This window comes from Tetrahymena thermophila, assembly GCF_000189635.1.
Source record: "Tetrahymena thermophila SB210 genomic scaffold scf_8254502, whole genome shotgun sequence".
NCBI lineage: Eukaryota > Ciliophora > Oligohymenophorea > Hymenostomatida > Tetrahymenidae > Tetrahymena > Tetrahymena thermophila.
Window position 1 is genome coordinate 66,778 of NW_002476277.1, and position 26,830 is coordinate 93,607.

Consider the following 26,830-nt stretch of genomic DNA (forward strand, 5'->3'; position numbering starts at 1 on the left):
TTTGAAACAATCTTTTAAAAAGCAAGAATTATTTTAAATTTTTTTCATTTTTTGTTTAATTTGAGAGAATTTTATGAATTATTTAAAGCATTTTATTCAAAAAGAAATTTAAATCTTTGTTTATAATTTAATTGTTGAAATCTTATTAAATAAATTATTAGATTAAAAGAAAATATTTTTAAAGACAATCTTTTAAAATATAAAAATTAGTCGAAATTTGAATTCAATTTTAAATAAATTTGAGAAAAATTTTTGAGCTAGTTGAAATATTTTTATTTTACCAAAAAAATATTCATCTAAGAAATTGGTTTATTTATCCAAAATTAAATAATTGCTTATAATGTTATAAAAATAATTTGATTTATAATTCACAAGTGTGGGTTTAATCAATTTGTTAAACTAATTTTTCCTTAAAATATCTAAATCAAATTCAGATAAATAATATCATTCAAAAGAATTTTAGAAATATTTTAGAAGAGCTAAAAATGTGATTAAATTTTGAGAAAATGAGCAATAGTAAAATAATTTGAATAAAAAGTAAAAAAGGATTTATAAAAATTCAAGAAGAGTATTTTACAAGTATGTATATAAAGATGTTATTAATTTATTTCACATGTTTTTTATATTAGTAATCATAATAATTATTATTAATTTTGTACGAAAGGTAGTTTTATTTGCATGTTTATTTATTTTTTTTGTTTTTGATGGTTGATTGTTTCACTGATTAGTCATAATTTATGCTTTCATTTAGCTCAGTTTATTAAAATAAAATTGCTTTTCTTTGTTTAGGGTGATGCTTGGTTACTTTTTTACACATTTTCTGGGAGATTTTTGACATGGCAGTGGTGAATTTCGCCATTTTTCAAAATAATTACTAGCTAGTCGTTTGAGATGAACATTTAGGATATTCCCTAATCAAGACTGATATGCTTGATGCTAAATGGTATTGATTTGAGCATTTTGTTGTGCAAATAGCAGATTCCAAGTTGATAATATTTTCTTTCCTGGTTTTGACAATAGTAAGGAATGCAATATTACAAGGAGTTTTCTTAGAAATTAGTACTTTGTAAGAGCTTGTCCCCTATTTGTAGACATACTTTATTGGAGTCAAAATCTAAATCTTAGTACATTTGATAGTAGAATTCGATGAAAATTCTCATGTTTTCAAATGTGGCTCCTCCTTTCAATTCAAACCTCTTAACTTCTTTTTCTGTTTTCCAGTTGTAAATGACGAAGTGGTGAGTTGAGTTTCTTTTGAATGTCTTAAAGCATATAAAAGAATGGCCTTTACCTATCCTGAGTGGCTTTATGTTTTCATTGTTAAATTCTAAATTATTTATTTTTTTTATCATTTTTTTCGTTCTTGTATTATAAAAAGTTAGAGAATCTTGGGAAGAAAACAAAAACATCAATGTGGATTTTTTCTCACAAACGCATATGATCAGAGGACTAATTGTAAAGACTTGTTTAATTTAATTTTTTGTGTAGATTGTTTTTTCTTTAACTAGAATATCTGAATTTGTTTGATATCCTTGGAAGTTTATTTTTTTAAATATTAAATTAGATTTTTCGATTTAAATAACTCTGTTTGGTTGGTTTCTTACTAATAAATTGAAATTAGCTTTTAAATTTAACTCAACGCTGGAATCTAAAGTGTTAAAGAAAATTGGCTAATAGTGGAGACTCAAAGTAGGAGTCAGTTCAATAAAGGGTTCTTAGTAAATATGATCATTTGTATAATCCATTTCATGAATAAATTCATCATGATCGTTTAAATGTTAATTATATTCCTCTTCATAATTAAAGTAATTATTTGAGTTTTAATTTTATTCGTTTTAGGCACTTTATTCCTCCTACTCTTCATCTTCTACAATTAATTCTTCTATTTCTTCCACTTCATCTTCAAATGAATCTTCTTTTATATTAGATAAAGGTTTCTTTTGATTTCTATTAGACAGTTTATCAGATTAATTTTATTTAGTTGTTTTATTAGCTCGTTTATAATTGACTTCTTCATCGCTTTGCACGCTATTTGAGCTTTCTGAATCTGAAATAACTATAACATTTTTATCTTTTATTTTATAACTCTATTAACTATTATTTTGGCTAGATTCTTCGTTGCTTTCGTCTTCTGATTCTTCGATTACAGTTTTTTGTTTCTCTTCAAATTTATTCAGTTTGCTTTCATATTTTTTGCTTATTTTATTAGAATTCCAACCCGAATTGTTTTCTGTTTCTAAATAATTTATTGATTTTGAAATTTATGACGCATTTTTATTATTTTGCTTGAAGAGAGTTTTGTCGTTTTTATTATCTTATTCAAAAGGATTTTTAATTTCTAATGAGTCTCTATGTTTTTATGAAAAAGACTCTTTTAAGCTATCATCCTTATTACAAGTGAACATGTTTTTGAGATTATCTAACTCGCTATCATATTCGTCTTGTTAGCGAGTGTCTTCCTCAATAGGACTAAATACAGCAATATCATCTTAGCTTATTTCGCTGCTTGTTTTTCTAGACACAGAGTTTATTGTTATAACTTCATTGGAAGAATATTCATTTCTCTAATAATGATTATCTATTTCATAGTTGTTAGAATATTAATGTTAAGGTGAAGGAGAATTGTCTTCTTTTTGATTCATTTATTCTTAATTTTAAAATTGATATCTCCCAATTTATATTTCTTCCTCTTCTTCACCATCTGCTGATCTATTAATTCTATCTTGTTAATTTTGTGAATAATTGTTTCTCATTTCATTAGTTTCAGCTAGGGGATAATACTATTATCTCCTTTGGGAATCTTAACTCCTTCTATTTTATCTATGTTATTAACTTTCACTTTAGATTTCTTCTTCTTCACTTTATTGATTAGATAAATTATCATCATCTGATATTTAAATAATGCTTTGTTCAACTGTTTCTGTTTCCTCCATTTATTCTTATATAATAGGCTCGTTAATAAAATTTATTTGCTCAGTATTGTGTTGATGAAAATAATGTTATTATTAAAATTCATCATCTAAAAACTAAAATAATCCAATTTCATAAAAATTTTAAAGACCACTTTAGTTCAAATCGATTCTTTAAGATTTTACTAGTTTGGAGTTAACTAAATCGTACAATCCAATTGTGTTAAGGCTGAAGCCAGTAGAATATATGATTAAGCAGTAATTTTAACTTAGATAAATTATTGGATAAATGTGCGATATTTTTTGATTTGATAGTTTGTCAATAATTCGATGTTCAAAACTTTCAAAAAATTTAATCAGAGACATGAACGGCTATTGCTATTTCTACTTTCTTTTAATTTGGGTGTTGACTTAATTTTAATTGCATTTATCACCTGAATATGAAGATGCAGATGTTTGCAATCCCCTTGAATTTTTTTTGCTTAGAACTTATCTGGATAGAAGAGATCTATTTGATTGTTCATGATGCTACGCACTAGCAGCTTGAGAACTCATCTCATAATTATTATCATTCAATCCACAATTTATTTCATTAATTAAATCATGCTGAGACCAAAATATTTTTGCTTCAGATAAGTTCTTTTTCTAAATAAAGTTTTTGAAGATATTCTAAAAGGTTTAATTAAATTGAATCAATTCGTTGCTTGCTTTTTTGGATTCATATTGGGTTTTATTTAATTTTCTTATTTTGTTGATCAAACTATCAATGTCATTAACTAAGCCCTCCAATATGAATTGTTCAGAAAGTTTTTCTGTTTTTTAAAGTTATTTAACAAGAGAATCGTACAACTCATTCTAATTTGAAGAAGAAGAAGAAAAGGAGGATGTAGTTGCTCTATTGATTAATACATTTTATTCTGATGAAGCATTTGATTCATTGCTTTGATTTAACCTATTACATTTTATAGTTGCTTAGGACCTTTTGAAAGAGTTTAGCAAAGTTATTCTTTCTTAACGACGTTCGTTGATGTACTACAAAAGATCATTTTTAAAATCGTAAATTGATACAAAATGCTCTTCATGATTTTAATGGCTTCTTATCTTGCAAATAGGACACATAAATCTCTCGCTTTCCCTGCATCTTTCATATAAGCAAATCTAATCTACAAATCTTTTATGTGTCATGCAAACTGGCTAAGATTCATTTTTAATTTTCTTGATAGATTCTAAAGTATGCTGCATGTCAGCATTAATTAAATTATCAAATGAAGAGTCTGGCATCATCAGAGGCGTTTCCTCATGCTAAATAATTCTGAACAAATTTCCCATTATCGAAATATAAACAAAAGCAATTTCTTTATTTTTTCTTTTTCCTATTTAAATTTTCTTTTTTGGTCAATCTATAATGTTAGTCTTTTGTTTTTATAAATAGCTTAAATAGCTTGCTTGTTTTTTATTCTATCTAATCTCTTTGATTCAGTCAAAAGAAAATAAAACAAAAAATTAAGAATATTAATTAATTCAAGATAGTATGCAACATTATTTTAAAAATAGTCATTAAAGATTCATTTGATTGCTCATTAAAAGAGTTTTTCAAATCTAAAAGAAAGAAAGAAGAAGTAAAAAAATAGAACTCAAAATTTTATAATCCATGTCGCTCGCTAAATGGATTGAAATTATAAAATTTGAGCAAATTATTTTGTTGAAATCCCTCATTAATCAATTAAATTGAAGAAATAAATCAATAAATAAATAAGTATATATATATAGCTGGATAAGTTGTCAAACAAATAAAATAAAATAAATTTAAATTTTAAGAATAAAAGAAATTAATTTATAAACTAATTTATTTACACACTTTTATTACTCTTTATTTCGCATATTCAATCAATCAATCAATCAATAAATCAATCGCATGTTGAAGTAATGAAAGTATTAATAAATTTTTCCTTTCGTAATTAATTAAAAAAAGATAGATAAATACATAGAGATTAGATTCAAATATCTGATTATTGCAAAATTTAAAGTTATTTTTTTTAGAATATAATCGGTGGGTTTTGTGTTTTTTTTACTTTTTTTTTTGTTTAATTGGGTGTGTGCTTCAGCCTTTAAAAAAAAAAAAATTAATATTTTCCCGTTTATTGAAAGAGAGATTTGAGATTTATTTAAATAATTATTAATTAATTAAATTTGCTGAATTCTTTATTTATTTATTAGAAGAATTCTAATCCCACTTTTAACATACATTGATTGATTCATATATACAAACAAATAAAAAAATTTGTAAACAAATTATTTTAGGTAGATAACGAGCAGCATATTTAAAAAAATGGGCAATTGTTAAAGAAGGTAGATTAGGTAGGTAACAGTTTAGTAGGAGGATGTATAGAAGAAGTTGTGTCAAAAGCACAAAATAGAAGTAACCTTCATTTGCTAAGAACAAACATGCTAGCAGATGGGAGAAGGAATTTGCAGAAAATGTGTGACATAATATCACAAGGATCACAATATTGAAGAAATCTAGTCATTTAACGAAAAAGTGAGTCACAACTGCAATTAATTGAAGGAACTCCAAGGTAGTATCAGATACATCAAAAACTATAGAAACTACTACACTTCCTAGAAGGATTTAATGAGACCTTTTCTTGAAAATATGAATCATATAAATGTCTAAATGCTTAGTTAGCAGAAACCGAAAATAGAAGAATCTCTTAGACTCAAGCTTGAAAAAACAGCACTAAAAATATTTAAAGAGTAGGATAAATAAATAACTAGGAAAGAAGACGACATAATATAGGCAGTAAACAACATGTCAATGATTTAAGTAGATTCTAATTTTTAGTAATAGATAGCTTCTTTCTAGTTTAGTTCTACTTATACAGAAATGATCAACTATCATCTCTATCAAAGTTAAAAGCAAATGAATTAATTGGCACAATAACTCAATCCCTACAAATTTGATTATAGCTCTTTTAAGAATGTTCTTAAAAAACCATTAATTATCTAAAAAGATTTGAAATATATGAAGTTGAAAACTTGTTGCAGAATTGACTCCAGATTTGCAGCTATTCACTTCAGAAATCACCTCAATGAGTCTGATTTTTACATTATAGATTTGATTGATGAGAATGTGATTTACTCATACAAACATTAGCCTTCAATGCAAAATAACTTAGATTATCTTTACAAAATTTCTTACCTTGGAAATTATTACATCTGCTTCAACTTTATTACTTATGTTCTAATTAAAGATTTCAGCACTTTAATTTAAAGTAATCTAGCTAAGAAAAATAATATCAGCAAGGAATACAGTTCATCCAAATTTTGCCTAAACACTCTTTCAGCAAACTCCTCAGAAATGAAAGAAATTGAAAAAAGACTCAAAGTTATCAAAATCATACCAAAAAATTTCGTTTTTAGTGTGGACAAGATCAAGAGTGGTTAGCTCTGCTTGATGGAATAACAATCAGAATTTCTTTTAGAAATCAGAGACTACACAATTTGGAATTTCAGAAAGAAGCAATGTATCAGAACTTTGAACATTACAGGTCATTATGTTTATGACATATTCAGCAACTACATAGTGTTGGAATGCAGCTTTCAAACTTTTACTTTGTTTAATTGGTAGACTAATGAAGTCTACAAAACATACTCAAATCTCTATGAATATCTGAATAAATTCAATGGTAAATCAGAATTAGATCAGTACTATGACATTCAAGCAGTAAAAATATTTGCAATTTAAAAGCTGCTAACAACTAAGGATGACTCCTTCATGAATTCATATCCAAGTTTCGAAGATTGGCTACAATCTCTGCCATTTTAGTATAAACAAATGATCATATTTGAAGATACATGGCTCTTTAAATATGACAGAACTGCTATAATAATGCTCCAAGAGTCGCTCCTGATTTACGACATGAATCTAAACAAGATAGTCTCTCAACTAGAACTAAAAATGCCTTCCGAATAAATTTCCTTCATATGGTAGGCTGGAAATAAGTTAGTTTATATAACTAAAGAGGGACTATTCCTTTTCTACGAGTGACAGAAACAAAAAAAATAGGTCAAAGACCTAAAAATTTATTTAACAACAAACAAAACAAGATATTGCTCAACGAAGAAAATCCACCTTTTCAACCTTAAATAACAAAAAATAAATAAATAAACAAATAAATAAATAAACTAATTAACTCTTTACTTTATTACTCCAATTTTTAAATTTTATTAAATAACATCACTTTATATATAAATATTTATGTTTGTTTGCAATTTGTTAGACAAAATAAATTATCAATTCTAAATTTTAAAAGAAATAAATTTTTTAATTAAATTCTATTTAATAAATAAATAAACCAAATTTTATATTAATTTATAAATAAAAGTAAAGATTTTATTTATCAATAGACTAATTATTAAAGCTCCTTATTGATTTAAAATTTTATTTAATATCTTCTAGTTTTTATTTAGAGTAAAATAAAATATAATTGTATCAAATTTTATTTATATTTGTTGTTTGTAAATTATTTTTTACTCACCTTTACAAAGAAAGCAATATATTTTTTGATTTAAATAAAATAAAGTAAAATAAATTTTTGTTATTTTCTCGAAAGATCTGACATTTGCATTAATAGAAGTTTGTTATTTTATTTAAAACTAAACACACGTGTTTGATTTAATGAAATAAAAACAAAAATCAAGGGCTATATGACACGTTAATAGTTAAAGTTTTAAAAACTTAATATTTAAAATTTATCTAAAAATGATATTTTCTTTATATTTTCAAAATTTATTAGAAAAATATCTTAAAAATATTTTAGTAATAAAATGAATAAACCTAATAACTTTAGTTATTAAATGATAAATGGTTGAATTTCAAAATTAATAATTATACTTTAGTATATATATATATATATTGTTTAAACTTTTTCTTCATTATTTCACTTAGAGTACTACTAAAGATAGAATAAATAGCTCATTTATTTTATGAATTATAAGTTTTAAGTATATTTCATTTTTTTTTTCTGATAGATTTGAATGATAAATCCTTATAAGGAATAATTTTGAATAAATTTATGATATATTTTTTCTATTTAATTTTTAATAGAAAGTGAGTTAGTTACTTGTGTTATATTTTGATTAAATAGTTAATTAATTTATTTATTTATTATTAATTAATATAATAACTAATTTGTAAATATCTTTGGTTTTATAAATGGATTAAAGTTCTAAAAAGAGTTTTTTAGGTAGCATCCATAGCTTGAAAAACATAATTAAGTATATTGATGAGATTTAATCAAATCCTTTAGCTCAATAGAGCAGAAGATTCTTACTTTTCAAATTTATTCCTTAGTTAGTGTTTTTAATCATAGTAGTTGTTTTATATTCGATATTAGAATATCTTGGTCCCATCACTTTAGATTTGCTAACAAAGTAGTATTACAAAGCGCAGACATAGGACTTTACTTAAAATGATAAACTATTACAACTTATTTAGTATTTATTAGTTTAGACTATTGGACCATAAGCGGGAATCGTAAACCTAATAATTGTTTTATCGATTCTACTTGTAGGCGTCAATGTATGTAGAGGTAATATATTGAAATTTAAAAAATTAGATTAAGAACATTAACTTATTATTTTAACAGATTATGTTTATGTTTTCAAAGAAAGAATGGGTAAAAAACTTAGAATCGAAACAAATGTCTTCCTGTAAAATATCATTTACAAAAAATCTATGAAACTCTACACCAATCTCTCAAGTATTTAAAATGTGCCTGAATAAAAAGTGCTTACTTTTCATAATATGCTCCATGTACTCGAAAGAATCGACTGTGCGATAGATGAATTACTTTACATTTTACAAGTCACTGTTGAACTTTTCATCGGCTTTTACTACCTTTATTAGATGGTACTATTTTTTCATGTTTTTAATGATGTTCTTATTGTTATTTATAAATAAAAGGTTTAAGAAGTTGCTATCTACTCTCTATTTTCTGCTGTCTTAGTTAGTCTATTAGCTATTCTATCAGCTGGAGTCATATAAGTTTTTGTCTTCAAACTTAGGGTCTATGAAGATTAGAGACTCAAACTCATCGAAGATATCATTAATGGGTTTAAGCAAATCAAATATTTAGGTTGGGAATCTTTTTTTGAAAAGAAAGTTTAAAACATAAGGAATCTTGAATTCAAACAAGTTTAAGGTATTGAGTATGGAGACACATTCATTAATTTCTTTAGGAGAATAACCTAATCTGTTTTACTCTTTGTTACTTTACAAAATATTAAAAAATTAGGATCAATAAATATTTTCACTGTAAATAAATAAATAAATTATTTTATTTTTTAACTTTTTTTAAGATTTAATTTTTTTAAAAAAGTCCCTTGTTTTGTTCGATAAATTTGTAAGTCCTCTTAATGGACTTCCATGGGCTATTGGCACTTTGTTGGGAAGTATATTTTAATTGAAAAGACTCAAAGACTACATGGATTAGATAGAGATAGAAGAAGAGAGTAAAGTTTATTTAACAATAAAGGAAAATAACTCATAAAATGCTATTGAGTGCAAGATTAATAAAGCATTTTGGCCTTATTAAAACTATTACTTCTCATACAAAGTATTTAAGAATTATTTTAAAATCTCTGAAGACAAACTACCTTTGGCATTAAAAAATGTCGATGTGTCTTTTAAAAAAGGGAGCTTAGTTATGATAATAGGAAAAGTAGGAGCAGGTAAAACTGCATTTTTTGATTTAATCCTTAATGAATTAGCTATTGATAAGGAAGAAGTTTCAGCTAAACAGAATGCAATTAAAATTAATGGATCTATAGCTTATGCATGCTAGAATACATGGCTCCAAAATGAAACCATTAGAGAAAACATCCTTTTTGGAAAAGAATTTAACTAAGAAAATTACGAAAAATGCATGCAATTATCTTAGCTAGAAAAAGACATCAACTAAATACCTGAAAAAGATCTTTACAGTAAAATAATATATATGTTTTCTTAGAAAATATTTAACCAAACAATTTTATTTAAGGAGTTGGATTTAATGGGGGCAAGTTGAGTGGAGGTTAGAAGCAAAGACTGGCTTTATGCAGAGCGCTATACAGCAACAGCGATATTTACTTGTTTGATGATATTTTGTCATCAGTAGATGAAAACGTAGCTTAAAATATTTTTGATAAGGCAATTAGAGCTTACCTTATTGAGGAATAAAAGAAGACAGTGATTATTTCGCTAAATTAATACAGTTACCTACCCTTTGCTGACGAAATTTATGAAATAAGAGACAAAAGTCTTTATAATGTTACTCACAATTACTCAAAAAGTGATGAAGTTAAGCAAAAACAAGACGACAACACATCAAGTTAAGCTGAAGAGTAAAGTTTGCTAGAGTAAGAAGAAAAGGAGAAGGAAAAGAAAAAAAAAGAAAAGGAGCAAATCCAAATCATGAACTCTAAAAATTGGCTATTTTACTTTAAGAAAATGGGTTTCGATGTTCTTTTAATATTTTTAATTTCCACCATATTGCATTAAGGCTGCCAAGGTCTTTTTGAGTACTGGTCCCATACTTTCATCTAATCACTTGTTAATGAAATTTAGAAACCCCTATTCATCATAGGCGATTTTAAGCAGACTCTTGGATTAATTTTTATTGTTTTAAGCGTTTTAAATATCATCAGAAGCTTTATGTATAACTACGCAGAGCTTACATCTTCAAATGCAATCTTTAAAGATTTGCTCAAAAGCACCATGTTTTCCAAAATGAAGTTCTTAGACAGCAAGCAAGGCATTGGGTTTATAGTCGATAGACTCTTTAGAGACGTAGAATTCCTTGATTGTCTACCCGTTAATTATTTCTTTATTGTTTTCTTCAATGCAGCTCAGATCATATTCATACTTCTCTCTGAATTTAAGCTGATGGCATTCAGTAATTAAATTGCTTTAATAATAAATTATATTTTAATTTATAAAAAATAATTTTTTATAAACATAGTCGTTTTCATATCTGTAATTTTGTTGAAGCAAATAATAGATTTTGAATAGAGAAGACAAAAAGAATTCACCAAGATTCTAAAATAGAATATTGCAAAGCCTGTTAATGACAGGACTACATTTATTATAGAAACATTCAAGTAAGTTAAAATGTTTGAAATAAAATTTAATTCTATTTTTTAACAGTGGATTAAAGACAATAAGAGCCTTTGCAAAGCAGGATTTTATAAAGAAAAACTTTTTAGCAATTCAGAAATACAAATATGCGAGAGACAGAACTCTGAATTAAGTAAAATGAATTTATAAGAATAAAAAATAGAATAATTTAATTAAAATAGGCAAATATACTACCATATTATCTTAGTAAGGCTGTAGATTATTTAGGGATATCTATTGTTTGTATTACTGCAATTTACTAAATTACTAATGACATCAAATCATTTGAACCTGCAAGCATATGTATGGCTCTAGCCTACAGTTATAGAATGATGGGATCTGTAAAATAATTATATTTTTTCTTTTATTATTAAAAAAAAACAATTATTTTTAAGATACAAAGTAGTTTAAGAGCAACTCAATAAATAGAAAAAACTGAAAAAGTTATTTAAAGAGTTAGAGAATTTTGTGAAGAGAAAAACGAATGTGACGAAATTAAAGAAGTAAAATAAGAATAATCCGTTTAAAAAGTTAAAGATGAAGGAGAAAACAATGTAATCGAATTTGAAAATGTGTATCTTTCATATCTGGATAACACTCAATATGCACTCAATAATGTTTCATTCAAGATCAAAAAAGGATAAAAAGTAGCCTTTTGTGGAAGGTAAATATTGAATCAATAATGAATATATTTATTTAACAAAACCAAAATTTTATTAATTGACTCATTCCTTTTTATTATCTAATAGAACTGGATCAGGAAAGACTTCAATAATTAACTGCATTGTGCGACTTTATGAAATCACAAAAGGAAATATTTTCCTTAAAAATAAAAATCTAACTGACTTGATGATAAAGGATGCAAGAAAATCATTTGTAAATAAATTATTTTTATATATCATTATTTATAATATCATCTTAAAAATAGAGTATAATACCATAGAACGGATTCTTATTTGAGGGAAAGCTGAGAGAAAATATTGATCCTCTCAGCATCTTCAGTGATGAACAAATTAAAGATTTTATAAATGATCTAAATTTGTCAATAGACAGAATTTAATAAGCCTAAAAAGGAAGCAGCTATCTAGATTTCTAAATAGAAAAGGCAGGAAAAAACCTTTCTAATGGAGAAAAATAAATAGTAAATTTCTTACAATCAATCATTCAACAGAAAGAAATTGTTATTTTAGATGAGGCTACCTCTAACATGGATCCGTAAACTGATAAAAAAATAATTGATCTTTTACTTAATAAAATTGTTAAAGACAAAACCTTAATTCTAATCTCTCATCGTCTTGAAAACCTTAAAGACTTTGATGTAATTTATGTAATGAGCAACGGCTCAATTGTTGAGTCTGGCACCTATCAAGAATTGATCAATAACCCCAACTCTCATTTTTCATCTGTTTTAAAGTCAAATTATTGATTGACACATATTTAATACTAAATAATCAATAAAATATTTTCTTACTTTTTTATTTTAATATTTATTGTTCATTTTTAAAAATTAATTTGTGCAAAATATTCTTCTTATTTAATTTAAATTTAAAATATAAAATTTTAATATTTATTTATAAATAAAGATGGTAAAAAATTAATAATTTAATAATAATTTTTTTACTAAACAAAGAGATAGGTTTAGTTAATAATTCTATTTTAAACTAAATTAGTTAACTTTAATGACATATTTAATTCAAATTAAAATAATAAACATAAAATTCAAAGAAAAGATAAAATTATGTAATAAATTAACTTATTTTAGTTCATAATAATTCATATACAGTTTATTGGTTTAATGTCTTCTTAAATAATAAAATTAATTGAGAATATATATAATATTATCAGAGATTCTAAAATAAATAAAATCTAAGTTAAACAATTTATATGAATTAAAAATGTTTTTCTTTTTATTTCAATTACTAAATCATTAAAGTATCTTTATTTATTTTGATTTAAATGATATTTATTTATTTATACAATAATCTTAAAATCTAAATGTATTTTTCATAAATTAAATCCTACCTTTGTTAATAATATATTTTTTTATATAAGATTATCCTGATTGTTTAAAATTTAAAAATGTAATTAAATCAAATAAACATATTAGTTCATTCACTAAGTTTGTAAAATTTAATTTTAACTTAACCACATTTTGATAGATAGATAGAAATACATTTTATTAAATTACTGTAATTATTCTTTGATAAACCTACCAAAAATGAAGCCCTTTCCTAATAAAACTTCTTATAGATCATTTAAATTTGAAAATTTTCTAATAAAAGAGAGGTCTTAAGTTAGAATATTTATTGTATATGCTTTATTTGATTTATCATTTTGTTTTTTCATTTTAAGAGGTAACGCATAAGTAAATTCCAAATGTCACAAAAGCTATTCCTAATACTGTTTTTATAGTTATGGGTTTCTTTTTTATAATAGATTCTGTTGCAAGTGTTACAACTGAGGAGCAGCTATTAGCTATGGCTTGAGCAGTTGTTAAAGGAGCTTTTCCTAAAAGAATATTAAACAAAACTGAAGCAAGTTAGTTGACTATGAAGGGAAGGAGGAAAGCAATTCTTGTGAAAATAGATAAAAAGAATTTAAGAGATATGTCAAATTATTCTAAATTTTATGTTTTAGATCCCATTTCCATCAAAGGATTTGTAATGCCCCACATAATTCCAACCAGAATGAGACCGCCATAAACGTAATATTCATTGAAAAGCTATTAGAAATCCATTTCTTTAATTTTATATTGTGCAATTCTTATTTAATATTTAGTAAATAAAAGAAGATATAAATAAATATTTCTATCAAAAATGAATATTACTAAATGAGTGATTTATGTAATTTATATTAAGGAAGTAATATTATATTTAAATAAATAAATATAAACAATATTCATCTCAATTTAATAAAATTTTATATTTTTTTTATCTACTTTAAATCATATCAATTTATTTTTCATTATTTGCTACTTTTCACGAATAAATATAAAATACTTTAAATTATTTTAAATCTGATTTATTGTTTTCTTTTTTAAAATTTCTATAAAAATGAATAATAAATCATGTATGATCATCAATAAATAAACCATATATGATTATCAATAAAAAAATTATTTTTGAAATTATAATTTTAAAAAGAAAAATTTATTGAATATCAAATAAATTATCCAAAATATAATGTTTTAAGAATTATTTTATTTAAAAAATTTTCTTCTTTGAATTAAATAAATATCAAAAAACATTAGAAAAATGCATAAATTCTACTTCTTTATTATTTATTGATATGAAATATTAGATAGATTTTAATATCAAATTATTTATTTTAGATTTTAATTCAAATTAAAATAATATTTTAAATAAATATCTTTCTCTATTAATTTAGAAAGTTATCTTAAAACTTTACAAAGAAGCTTTATTTAGCTTTAAAAATGATTCAAAATATCTTTTTATTTTTTTAATTATTTAAAATTATTGTTTTGAATTAGAATTAAAGATAGATAGATATCTTTTGCATCATATATATTGTTATAAAATTAGATTTAATTTGCTTTATGGCTATTAAGAAAATTCTGTGTTAGTGTTAATGTGAGCCTTGCTTTGATTAGTTAATTAATTAATTAATGAATTTAGTAATTTATAATCAAAAGATTAATTAGGTGAAATTAATTATTATTTGTACTTTGTAATTTAGATAAGCAGACGAAATGTTCTCAAAAATCAAATAGTTTATTAAAAATTTTGACGAAAAGATTTTGAAGTCAAATGAATCCGTAGAGCGTACTCATACTTTTAAGGGTGAAAGGTGATGATTTAAATAGGAAATGAAGAGATATTAAAATATATAGGGAGCAAATAATAACTAGATTTTACAATCAATTTGGATTATTAGCTAGTTAGTTAGTTAATTAGTTATATATTATAGCAAAAATGATTGATTTAATATCAAAGCTTGCAATTATCACTCTAACAAATTAGAACTTATTTTTTGTTTATAATATTATAGAGTATAAAAGAGAGTTCATAATAACTTTGGTGGTCCTATCCCAACTAGAGAATAATATTTCTAAGAGTAAGAATTAATTAATTCTATTTTAAGGATAGAAATCAACCAAGATTGATTATTAATTTACTCATCTTATTTTTATAGATTTCGTTTAGATCCTGAATTGAGAATGCAAAGCAGAATTTTGAGATTAAAACATTTTGGCTATTTCTTGGCATATGCAGCATGGTTTGGAGGAGTTGTTATGTTTATTATGTACAGACTTAGAAGTGATGATTTAAGCTCTTTGGAAAAAGAAGCTGAAGAAAGAATTAGAATTCAAAAGGCTGTTAAAGAATTATAAAAGTAAAATAAGGTTGACGAACTCAAAAGTTTAAAAAATCAAAGAAATCAAAGCGATTGAGAAGAAAGTGTAATTAATTTGTAAGATAATATTAAATCAGCTAACCTTCGTTCTTTGGTTTATGTTTATGCTTTTTGTTGAATATTCTTTAATATCATTTCTACTTATTAATAATCAATCAATCAATCACTTTTAATCAAAAACCTTCATCAACTTAAAACTGGACTCAAACAAATAAACTACTTATTAATTTATTAATATTTCATCAAAAATTTTTTGAAATTTATTTAAAAAAGAATCTTTTTTTTATAAATAAGAAATTTCGAAATCATTTCTATTTTATTATTTTTTATATTAGCCAATCCTATCAAATAAATTACTAGATTTTGCTAAATTTTATTACAAGACAGACTCATTAATTTTAATTTTAATCTTAAATAAATAAATAAAATATTTTTAAAACAAAATTTAAATTTAAAACAATTTATAATTAATTTTTAATTCATTAAACCATAAAAAAGTGCTTCATAAAAAATTTTTATTATTTATATTTTGTAAAATATTTATACAAATACTATTCATACCATAAACGTTTTTTATTCATTTATTTAAATTTATATTAAAATTTTCTCAAAAAACTAAATAATCTGGGCAAGAATATCAAAAATTAAAAAGACATTTATTTTACCCTATATGAAATATCACAGAATATATTTTTATTAAATTTAACATTCCATCTTTAGTTGTGCTCAAAAATATAATTATTAGATATCGCACAAGTAAACTGAATTATAGTAATATATTATTTGTTTAATATCCTTCAGTTAAATATTAAAAATTAAGATATTAATTATTAAATTAAAAATCAACAAATTCTTTTAAAAATAACAGCAGAGAAATGGGCATATAGCACTTCCGGTCTTAAGAGATAGCTTAAGATAAACGAAACTGGATAGCATTTTTTATTGGGCTTTAATAAATATCTGAATTTATATCTTTATCAAATGCAGTAATAATGGTTATGTATGAAGGTATAATCTTTCTACCTATAATTATGGTACTATTCATATTCTTAAAGAAGTTTTTAATTTGGGCTTTGTATAGTACTTATAATTTCTTTTCTTAGAGATAAAATATTATTCTAACATTTTTAGGATTTACTCCCCAATCAATAACTTAATATTACTTGCAGCTAAGAATTTAAGAGTTTGTATTTCATCATTATGTTATTTTAACGCAAGTCTATTTTATGGTGATGTATGGAAATGATGGATTGAACTTTATGATAGCTATTATTTTAGGGTTTTTAAGTTATTTTTGTGTTATAAATTACTCCAATCACTTAAAATATAAAAACAATATATCTCTGCTAATATAATCAATAGAAATTTCTATTGGAGGTATTTTAAATGCTTCATTATTATTTCTTTGCCTAAAAAACTCAATCACTGCTTTTTTATTTTTATTAGTAATTATAACTGAAATGATATGGTTATAATTAAAATATGCCTAGGGAAAATCAAATATTTGTGAATCTTAAATTTTTGGATTCAATAGAGTAAAGCTAAGAGATAAGTATAAAAATAAAATTTACAGAGACGATAATATTAGTCATGAAAGAATAAGGTAATTTGCGTTTGTTTGTTAAAACATAATTCTAATTATTATTGATTTCTTGCTAAATGATATCTACTTTTTAAAAAAACTCAGATACTTGATTTATATTTGCTTCATGCTTTACATTCCTTCTAGTGTATATTTAATAAAAAAATGGATTAAATTTCTAAAATATGGTACACATATAAAATAAATAGAGATATAAGAATAAGAAATAAATCGTAATCTATTTGAATTAGATAAGTTTACAAATTTTTAAAAGCATGAAAATAAAATTAATTACATAATATATGAAACATAAACATAATTCGACATATTTAAGTAAATTCTTAATAAAACCATAAAAGACTAAAGAAGATTTTTCTCATATTAAGTATATTAGCAAGGTATTTTAAATTAATTTGATATTAAAATGGTTAGAGAAGATATAAGTTTAGATATTTTTTTTGTTGATCTAAAGTTCTTGGAAATAATATTTAATTCCCTCATTTTCAATGAATTGTATTTTCTTTAGTATTAAATAAATGTACAAAAAACTGGTCCCTCTTTAGGAGAATAGTTTGTTTAGTCTTATTTCAATACATTTTACTAGCTTTCTTTATGCAAAGTGTCCTATAAAGAACAAGATAAATAATTTTCACCCTTTGAAGATAATAAAGTTTATTAATAAATTCTTGTATATATTGTAGCATACAATCAAAATATATCAAATTTATTACTTAATAATCCTAAACATGTGATCCATGATTTATTTGAATTGTATTGAATTTATTTATTTATCTATCTTGAATAAATAGCAAACAAAGTAGAACTTTAAATTAATATAAAAAGTATTGATATTATATCTCAATCAAAAAATATATTTGAATTTTACATTTTAATAAAGAATTTACTTGATATTTTTTATATATTCTGAATTTAATTTCTTTCAATCTTTAAATTTTATTAAGTCGAATAGTAAAGAATATTATCTATTCACTTACTTAATTTTGAAAATGATTTTAGTTAAAATAAATTACATAGAAATAATAAATTAATAAACATTATTAACCAAAAAATAATCATTTAAAATTCTTTTTTTGTTATTTATTTTATTTATGAAAATCACTGGCTAAATAGAAATGAGTTCAAAAGCTAATTTAATTTATTTATATAATTTTAATATCTTTTGAAATAACATCTCACCCACCCACTTTTTTATAAAATATTTATTTATTAAATTTAAGATTGATTTATTATTCTAAAGTAGGGTTAGAAATTTAAAGAATTTAAATTAATTTTAATAAAAAAAAGTATTTATACTATCTATATATAATATTTTACTTCAAACTGGATAAAATAAATGAATATCTAAAAAATGATAAATTTAGCTATAAGCTTTTAAAGAGAAGTTCAAATAAAGATATTAATTTATAATCATAAATATGTAATTAAATCAATTTTAAAATAAAAAATGTTTCAAGTTAGAATGAATAGGCTATTTTAATTATTTTATATTAAAGTATTCTACATTTAAATATATAAGAAATTATTATTTTTTTAATGTTTATTTTGATAATTTGATAATCAAAAGATAAAAAAAATAATTTAATAGAGAACTTAATTTATTTTACTTAATTGTGTTAAAAAGATTTAAATAAATTGTTTAGTTTCAGGAATCTCAAAAACTTTACAATAATAAAAATTCATTGTATGAATTTTTGTTAATTTTACAGAAGCTGAAATAATAGCAAAAACAAAACTTTAAATATTTAATTCTACTTATTTTAAAATTGTGAAATTTGAGTAAATCATTTATATTTAAAATAGTAATTACTCTTTTTAATTTACAAAAGAAATGTTATTAAACTTTGTAATAAGATAAATATAAGTAAATTTGATTTAGAATCAAGTGCTATTATTTACATTAATTTTACAATTTTCATTTTTAAGTTTGAGGTAGAGAAAATAGTAATAAAAGCAAATAGACAATTTAATAATTAATCATTGCAGATTACTAAGTTACTCTATTAAATTAAATTAATTGTATGACTATCCAAAAACAATAATTAGATTACATTGATTTTGATGAAATGTATGGATATATTTTCAAAAAGGGAAAAAAATTATATTGCTTAGAGTAACAAAAATTTCAGAAATTAGCTACGACTAGAAATCAACTGTAAATTTCTATTTATTTGAAAGTAAAATTCTTAATTTAAGTTTAATCCATTAATTTGCAAGTAAGTGCGGATGCTTAACTTTGATCAAATTTCGATTTAGATTCTTTAAATTTTTTTGTTACAAAAAAATTAGCCTGAAAAAAATGTAGAATATTATTTATTCTTTACTATCATAGAGTAGCTAGAAGTAGATATTTTAAAAAAAGTAAGAATATTTTAAATTTTTTCAAGCTGTAAATATCGCCTTTAAAAATAAACAAATAAATAAATAAAGAAAAATGTTTTTAGTGAATGGTTGGTTAAAGATTGGGAGTTAAATTTAAATTGAATTTTAACATTTTATATAAATATAGCAAAAAATAATACAAATATTTAAAATATTTTAACAATATATTTTGGATTGTAATGAAAATATGAGGTTGATTGGTAGGTTGGTTGGTAGGTTGATTAGTGAGTAAAAGAATTTATTTAGAGATTTAAGGAAGGTGAGATAAATAGTTAAGTGATAAATAAAGATAATTGGTAATATTAATTAATATATAAGTTGAAAATTTAATTTAAATAGACTTTTGATTGTTTTTTTTATGCATGAGAATAAATCAATCAATCAATGAATGAATGTTTGATATTTATAATTTGAAATCATTTATTTTGAGTGGCTGATTGATATTTTTTTTGAGAATTTCTTATCAAAAAGATTACTATTGACTTATTATTTGATCGAATAGCTTACAGGCTCAGTTGATTAAACTAATTGTTCTAGCTAATTTTGCAATTATAGTGATTTTGTTGTATTTTTATCCATGATTGTGAATTAATATTTTTTAGACTTTAAAGCGGTGGTTAGTATTTATGAGGGTATTCATTCATGAGTAGTTTTAATAAAAACAACTGTCTATCTTCATGATTTATTTTAGATTAATGAGCAAAAACCTTTGAGAAATTTAGTTTGTATGAGGTTTATATTTTAGGTGAGGAGTGGTTAATAATAAACCAAAATAAATCAATTCCGATCTGTAATTGATTTATTGATTTCTCAAAAATAGTAAACTGAAGAGGGGGGAATGATTAAGTAATAAAAATACATAATTCGTTGATTATCTTCATGAATTAATTAACACTTAATTTAGCCTTAGCGAATAAATAAAATTTTGATCATCCAATCATCATCATCAATTAATTAATTATTTGTATATTTGTGTGTTTCTTTCTTTCTTTGTTTGTTTCTTTGTTTGATTGATTGATTCATTATTTGGTTTGTACAATTTTTTTTTAGTTAATTATTTTGAAATTTGTTTTTTTGCTTTTTGTTTCAAATGTATTTAATCTTACATGTCTTAGAAGTGTTTACTCCATTTTCAAAAGTATATCCATAGAACTTTTCAAGGATAATTTTATTGTTTTCAAAAGATTCGGGATTTATTGGAGTCAAGAATCTCTTAAAAGCTTCATTTTGAGCAGAAGAAAAGGTGCTTTAAGAATTTGCTTGACCTTGGATTTATTGTTATTATTGTTGTTGTTGTTACTGTTGTTGTAATATTTAGTTAGGTTATTAATTTATCATTTATTATTGTAATTAGTTTTGCTATTGTAGGGCCATTTATTATCTGAACATGCTTACTAATGGGTAGAATTACTAATCAGGAATGATATTTAGTGAAATGATGCTCTCGAAGTAGGAGTTGTTTTTATCCATTTTTTCGCCATGGAACTGAATGGAGCAAGTGGTGGGGAGCACAAGGTTGTCGTAAGTTTTTAAATTAATATTTATTATCTTGCGTTCTTGTAAGCATTTTGTCATATGATAACAAATTAGTACAGACGATAAATTTAATAAGGATTCTTCGTCAATAAATTCACGCAGCCCATTCTTCATAAAATCGTAGCAGATTTATTCAGAATCGACTCCCAGAAGCTAAATAAATTTGTTACTGAAACCCATTTTGTAAACTTCGTGCTAGTTAGTTTCTACATTTTAGCGACATCTCAAAGTTACAATATAACCAGGGGTGTTGCTAAGGAGACCTTTAATAGCCTTATCAGTGCGCTTTACAAATTTTTATTAAAAGTCAGCAATGAATTCGTGGAAAACAGATTACTTTTGATATTATTTTTGTGCAGCTAATCTACGAGCTTGACGTTTTGCATGTATTTACTAAAATTTCGAAATAAATATCTGTAAAGCAGGAAATTTAAATTTAGTATTATTTTGGAGAATGCGGATACCTTCATCAAATGAAATACGCTCATTTTCCATATCCTGCAAGGAGAATTCGAACAATTCTCCATCTAGTTTCTTTTCGTACCCAACGACGCGTTTCCATTGTTGGAAGCAGCTGATTCCAAGAGGAATTTCTCCACTTAAAACAGGTATTCTTGTATCTTCTGGCTTCTAAAACATTTTAGCAAGGAATTCAGGGGCATTAACGCTTCCATTTTGAATAGAAGCAGAGAGCTCTTAAAGAAGACAAGTACTGAGGCTGGCAAAGGACTCGCAGCTTCCACCACTGCTTGTTCTACTTGTTGTTCTTGAAACAATTTTGTAATCTACATTTTATGGTTTAGCGTATTCAGAGTATTGAGAATATTGACAATTCATAGGAGAAGCCATTTGGCTGGTGGTATTTTCAATGTCCATGATATATTTAAGGGTGATATTTTAATTGATTGATTGATTGATCTCTTGAGTAGCTTAAATATTATTTTGATTATCTATTTCTTTTTCAATGTATTTATCTTATTTCAATGAAATGGTTAGTTAATTAATTAATTAGTTAGCAAGTTCTAATTTTATAATTTTAACAATTCAAACAATTTAATTAAATTTTGTTTGCTTTCTATTTTTCAGTAGCGTAAATTAATTAATTAATTATTTAGTAGAAAGGATACAATAAGAGAAAATGAATCAGAATTGGTTTTTTATAATTTTAGGAAAAAACTATATTTTCAACAAATCAGATAATATTATTTAATTTTAAGAAACTGTAATCCGAGTGAAGTAAATAGATAGGGTTGAAATTTTTTATATTGATTGTGTTTATGTATGTATGTATTTATTTATCTAGTAAGAGAGCTTTATAAGGAATAGCAAAAGCAGAGCAATCTGGCTGTATTTATAATTTAGAATGTTTGTTAGTTTTTCTTATTTAGTATTTTTGAATTGCTTTTTCAAGCAAGCAAATGAATGAAGGAAGGATAGATATATAGTGAAAAATTAAATAAGGTTGTATTAAAAGATTTTCTTTTTAGTTGTTATCTTTAATTTTGTTCTGTTTTTAATAATTATAAAAATATTTGGTGATTCGATGGATATTTAATCACCACTTAACAAAATTAATTAAGTTAAAAAGCACTCACAATTCAAACTGAGCTTTAATTACAATCAATCTGAGGGGGAGGGTAACTTTTTGTTATTCATTTATTTTACTAATTGATTGATTAATTTGGAATGCTTTTTCTTTCAAATTTTTATTGTTTATTTGTTTGCTTGTTAGTTAGTTAGTTAGTTAATTTCATTCACTTTGGAAATACGTATTAGAATCTGTCTAAGTAAAGATTAGTAACAAATAAATACAGGCCTATAATTTTACATTCAAAGCTATATAATATCTAGGTGAACAAATATAATTTATTTTGTATTTACTTGCCTAGCCTAATTAATTCTTTCTGCTCATTTAAAATAAAATACATGCAACTCAAAAAGAAACTGCACCATTTTCATGGTTTTTTTACAATGTTTCAATTCAAAGTTCTTTTGATCTTTGAAAAATTCTTTTGTTTTGTTAGGAGTATTTAAATAGAATGGATTACTTTTACTTCTATCAAACCTGAAATTCTCCGCATAAATAGAGTAAAATGAAATTTTCAAACAAAAGAAAGCCAATAGAATTTTTTTTTTAAAAACTAATCAAAAATAAATGACGACTCTATAGTTCAAATTAAGGTGTTGAACATAAATGAAGAAGGTAATTAGGGGTCTGGTAAATATTGATAAAATAGAGTAGAGGGCCCTTCTACTTACTTATTTAATGAATACTTAACCAAATAAAGCTTTTTTCATAAATTGAAAACTTACATGAAAACTAATTTGTCAATCAATTGATTTAGTTAAAAACATAATTTATTTACCCATGTAATTTCAATCACATTATCATTCATTCATTGATTGATTGATTCATTCATTTATTCATTCAACCACTAAATAAATATCAATTTGCATAATAAATAGCTTATTAATTGATTCTTACATTTAATTCACTCTTTTTCTCCTCATTAATCTTGCCTGCCTTTTCTGCTTCATTTACCAAAAATAAACTTAACTTCCCATGAAATTTAGCTCAAAAAAAATGGAATCCTATGTTTAAATTAGCTACTAAAACACTTTAGACAAACTATAAATTACGTAACTTTACTTATTGTAAGTAGTTTTAAATTTTGGCTCAGGTTGAATTAATCTTTTTACATATTTCTTTTACAAATTATTACTTGTAAGTTAAGAATCCTAAAAATTTTTCCTTGAAAGCACATTAAATGTGAGTAAATTTTTCATTTAAATTTTGTCAGAGTTGAGGCTGTTAGGATTTATAAAATAAATTTATTCAAAGAAAAATAGCTTTTATAAGAGCTTTTAAAGTTGACATAATGGTTTTTTTTAATTTAGCTTCCTAAATTGCACTGAAAAAGCATGCAACCAATTTAATTATTTTTCTTAATTACCGTGGAAAAAAAAAAAAACTACCCGTTTAGATAAATTTAATTTTAGACTAACAATACATTTGAGAAAATTAATTACAAGAGAATCAATCAGAAATTGTGAAATGTGAAATCTTTTGAGTATGAATTTTAATTTGGATTAATTTTTCCTATTTAAATTACAAATCAATATGTTATAAATTCTGTCTCTCTTCAGCCGAGCCATATTGAAAGCTTATATCATACTTTAAAATAAAATTAACTTTTGGCTTCAAATTTATCTATCTGCATTTCTAGATATTTAATTTACATAAAAGATTTTACTCATTTAACAAAACCTTATGATAAACCTGATGTATTAATTAATTTTAATTAATTTTATGGTATCTTTTGACAATACAAAATTATTTGTTATTCAGAGCGTAAATTCATAATTACATTTAGCCATGTGTTAAAATACAGTTTAATATAAGTAAAATTACTAAAATTTGAAAGATTCACTTTAATTTACCTAATTACATAAACAAAATAATTTATTCTTTAGATTATAGTCAGTTATTGAAAAAAATTTTCATTTCATTAGTTCTTAGTAGTAACCACTGAAGAAATCAATTAAGGTTGTAAAGATATTTAAAAGGTAAAAACCTTATATTATTTTTCTATCAAAATATCTATTCATTCTATCTATGATATCAATTGTAATTCAAAATACAATAAAAGAATAAAATACATAAAAATCCTTGGGTTTTCTTTAGATTTTCCAATATAAAATGAAGATAAGTAAATTTCTTATTTGTAAAAAGAAACAAAAGTAATGCAAAATACATAAACAATTAAACGTTCAAACAAATAGAATTCATAATGAATATTCAATTCATATTTCAATATTACTACATTAAATATATAAATAGAGCTGCTATTCAACATAAAAAATTTATCAAAAAAGACTTTTCAAAAGTCTATTGAAACAAACAAAATAAATATAAATTCAAAATAATTAGAATGATAGATATTATGAGTGTGAATGAGTGAAATAATAAATGAATGTATCTATGAATGAAAGATTGCAACATTAAAACACCTAACGAAAAGATGTAAATGCAGGAATATGATGCTAACTAAATAAGAAAGTGAACTAGGAAAATCAAATGAATTGAATTTAATTTAATCAATATCTTCTATCTTATTACATAATAATATAAAAGAAATTGATAAAACAAGAACTAACAATTAAAAAAGTTATTATTTCAATTAGAATTTAATAGAAGCTTTGCTTAAAATAGAAATGTTCGGAGGTATTAATAAATACAAAGTTGAAAAAAAGGGCGATGATATTTATTTGATCCCTAAAGGATAGCACACCCATACTTTAGTTTGGATGCATGGTTTGGGTGACACAGCCGAGGGATATTTGGACTTTTTTGGTGAAAGCTCATCTCCAACACCTGATAATATGAAAATAGTACTTTTAACTGCTCCTACTCGTAAAGTAACAATCAACATGGGCATGTAAATGCCTTCATGGTTTGACTTCAAGGCTTTCCAAGTCAATGAGTAAAACTTCCATCAAGCAATAGGTGTAGAAGAAGCAAACGAGTCAGCCTAAAGAATCTAATAAGTTCTCAATGAAGAAATCGCTAAGCTTAATGGAGATTCAAAGAAAGTCTTTTTAGGGGGCTTCAGTTAAGGTGGATGCATGACTTTGAGAGCTGGCCTTACATTTGATAAGCCTCTAGGAGGATTGATTGTTTATTCAGGCTTTTTATTCCCCACAATAGTAGATCATGAAAGTAATAAAAACACTGAAATCTTAATCAGTCATGGTGAGTAAGACCCCCTTTTACCATGGGCTCAATCCAAGTAAAGTTACACAAAGTTAAACGAATAAACCCACAAAGTGCGCTGGGAAATCATTAAGAATTTGTAACATACTTTCAACGAGAGAAGTTTGATTGTTTTCTAAGAATTTGTTAAAGCTCACTTGTGAAAAAGTAATGTTACAGCAAAAAAATAAATAAATAAACAAACAAAAGATATTAGTAGCTAGCTAAATAAACAAGTAAACAACACTAAATTAGTTAATAAAAAATATTTACTTGTTTTATTATTTTGTGATTGGTAAAATGTAAATATTCTAATCTAAAACTTGATTTGGATGTTAAGCATATGAATAACAAACAAACAAAAAAGCAAGCAAGCAAGCAAGAATATAAATAAATAAAAAAATAAAAAAACAGAGAAATCAATAACTAAAAAAATAAATAATTATTCATTTAATTAATGTATTTTTTATATCTATTTTAGTTTTTTTTTTAAAAACCCCCAATTATTTTAATAATTATCTATAAACTAAATTCAAAGATACTATTTCCTACCACATAAATTTAAAATTTTTATCGTTTTTACACTCTAAATTACTTTATTTTTTTAATATTTCATCAAAATTATGTAAATAAATATCTAAAAATTGACAGATAGATAGATAGATACTTTTGATTGCATTAGAATTTATTTGATTTACAAACTTGAAATTTTTATATTTAGAAAGCTTGATTTATAAATTAGAGTTTTTTTATATGTTTTAATCATTAATTCTAATTTTATTCTAATTAAGGTTACTTTTAAATCATTTATTTTCTTTTGTAAAGTAAAATCCTGTCTTTTATTGCATTTTTATTATCTCTCTATTGTTTCAAAAGTTGATTATAAAAAAAATCAAATAATTTAAGAATATGAAAGTAGCAAAATCGTATAAACAATAGCTTTGAAATTATATCGTAGTAAACTTAAATTTAAATTGATTTGAATAAATTTTCATATGAATTTCTAAATGTTACTAGCATTCTTTAAATTTTAAAGAAAAAATAAGTTGAAACATTAATTTTCAGACTTAGTTCAATTTATCAGCAAATTAGGTCCCCCCTGACGATTTAAGACGATCAGA

General features: G+C 23.8%; 7 protein-coding genes across 7 annotated transcripts; 4 read left to right on the forward strand and 3 right to left on the reverse strand. All coding sequences in view use genetic code 6, as the record gives it.

Moving 5' to 3' along the window:
* Nucleotides 1-752: 752 nt before the first annotated feature.
* Nucleotides 753-4,238, reverse strand: TTHERM_01082990 (hypothetical protein; the record flags this gene model as incomplete). Its single annotated transcript, XM_001030452.1, has 1 exon — nt 753-4,238. The coding sequence occupies one exon, from the start codon at nt 4,236-4,238 to the stop codon at nt 753-755; it is 3,486 nt and encodes a 1,161-aa protein (XP_001030452.1).
* Nucleotides 4,239-5,238: 1,000 nt separating this feature from the next.
* On the forward strand, nt 5,239-6,957 carry TTHERM_01083000 (hypothetical protein; the record flags this gene model as incomplete). The annotated part of the gene is made up of 1 exon (XM_001030453.1): nt 5,239-6,957. One exon carries the CDS (start codon nt 5,239-5,241, stop codon nt 6,955-6,957), a length of 1,719 nt encoding a protein of 572 aa, XP_001030453.1.
* Nucleotides 6,958-8,124: 1,167 nt separating this feature from the next.
* Nucleotides 8,125-12,490, forward strand: TTHERM_01083010 (ABC transporter family protein; the record flags this gene model as incomplete). The annotated part of the gene is made up of 11 exons (XM_001030454.2): nt 8,125-8,500; nt 8,558-8,820; nt 8,875-9,225; nt 9,290-9,893; nt 9,950-10,843; nt 10,910-11,048; nt 11,095-11,197; nt 11,247-11,405; nt 11,460-11,728; nt 11,814-11,940; nt 11,993-12,490. The coding sequence occupies 11 exons, from the start codon at nt 8,125-8,127 to the stop codon at nt 12,488-12,490; spliced, it is 3,783 nt and encodes a 1,260-aa protein (XP_001030454.2).
* A 903-nt stretch (nt 12,491-13,393) lies between these two features.
* On the reverse strand, nt 13,394-13,801 carry TTHERM_01083020 (EamA-like transporter family protein; the record flags this gene model as incomplete). Its single annotated transcript, XM_001030455.1, has 1 exon — nt 13,394-13,801. The coding sequence occupies one exon, from the start codon at nt 13,799-13,801 to the stop codon at nt 13,394-13,396; it is 408 nt and encodes a 135-aa protein (XP_001030455.1).
* Nucleotides 13,802-14,773: 972 nt separating this feature from the next.
* On the forward strand, nt 14,774-15,475 carry TTHERM_01083030 (transmembrane protein, putative; the record flags this gene model as incomplete). Its single annotated transcript, XM_001030456.1, has 3 exons — nt 14,774-14,871; nt 15,073-15,138; nt 15,217-15,475. 3 exons carry the CDS (start codon nt 14,774-14,776, stop codon nt 15,473-15,475), a joined length of 423 nt encoding a protein of 140 aa, XP_001030456.1.
* A 5,031-nt stretch (nt 15,476-20,506) lies between these two features.
* TTHERM_01083040 (hypothetical protein) lies at nt 20,507-21,832 on the reverse strand (the record flags this gene model as incomplete). Its single annotated transcript, XM_001030457.1, has 1 exon — nt 20,507-21,832. One exon carries the CDS (start codon nt 21,830-21,832, stop codon nt 20,507-20,509), a length of 1,326 nt encoding a protein of 441 aa, XP_001030457.1.
* A 3,339-nt stretch (nt 21,833-25,171) lies between these two features.
* On the forward strand, nt 25,172-25,873 carry TTHERM_01083050 (phospholipase/carboxylesterase family protein; the record flags this gene model as incomplete). The annotated part of the gene is made up of 1 exon (XM_001030458.3): nt 25,172-25,873. The coding sequence occupies one exon, from the start codon at nt 25,172-25,174 to the stop codon at nt 25,871-25,873; it is 702 nt and encodes a 233-aa protein (XP_001030458.2).
* Between the last annotated feature and the right edge of the window lie 957 nt (nt 25,874-26,830).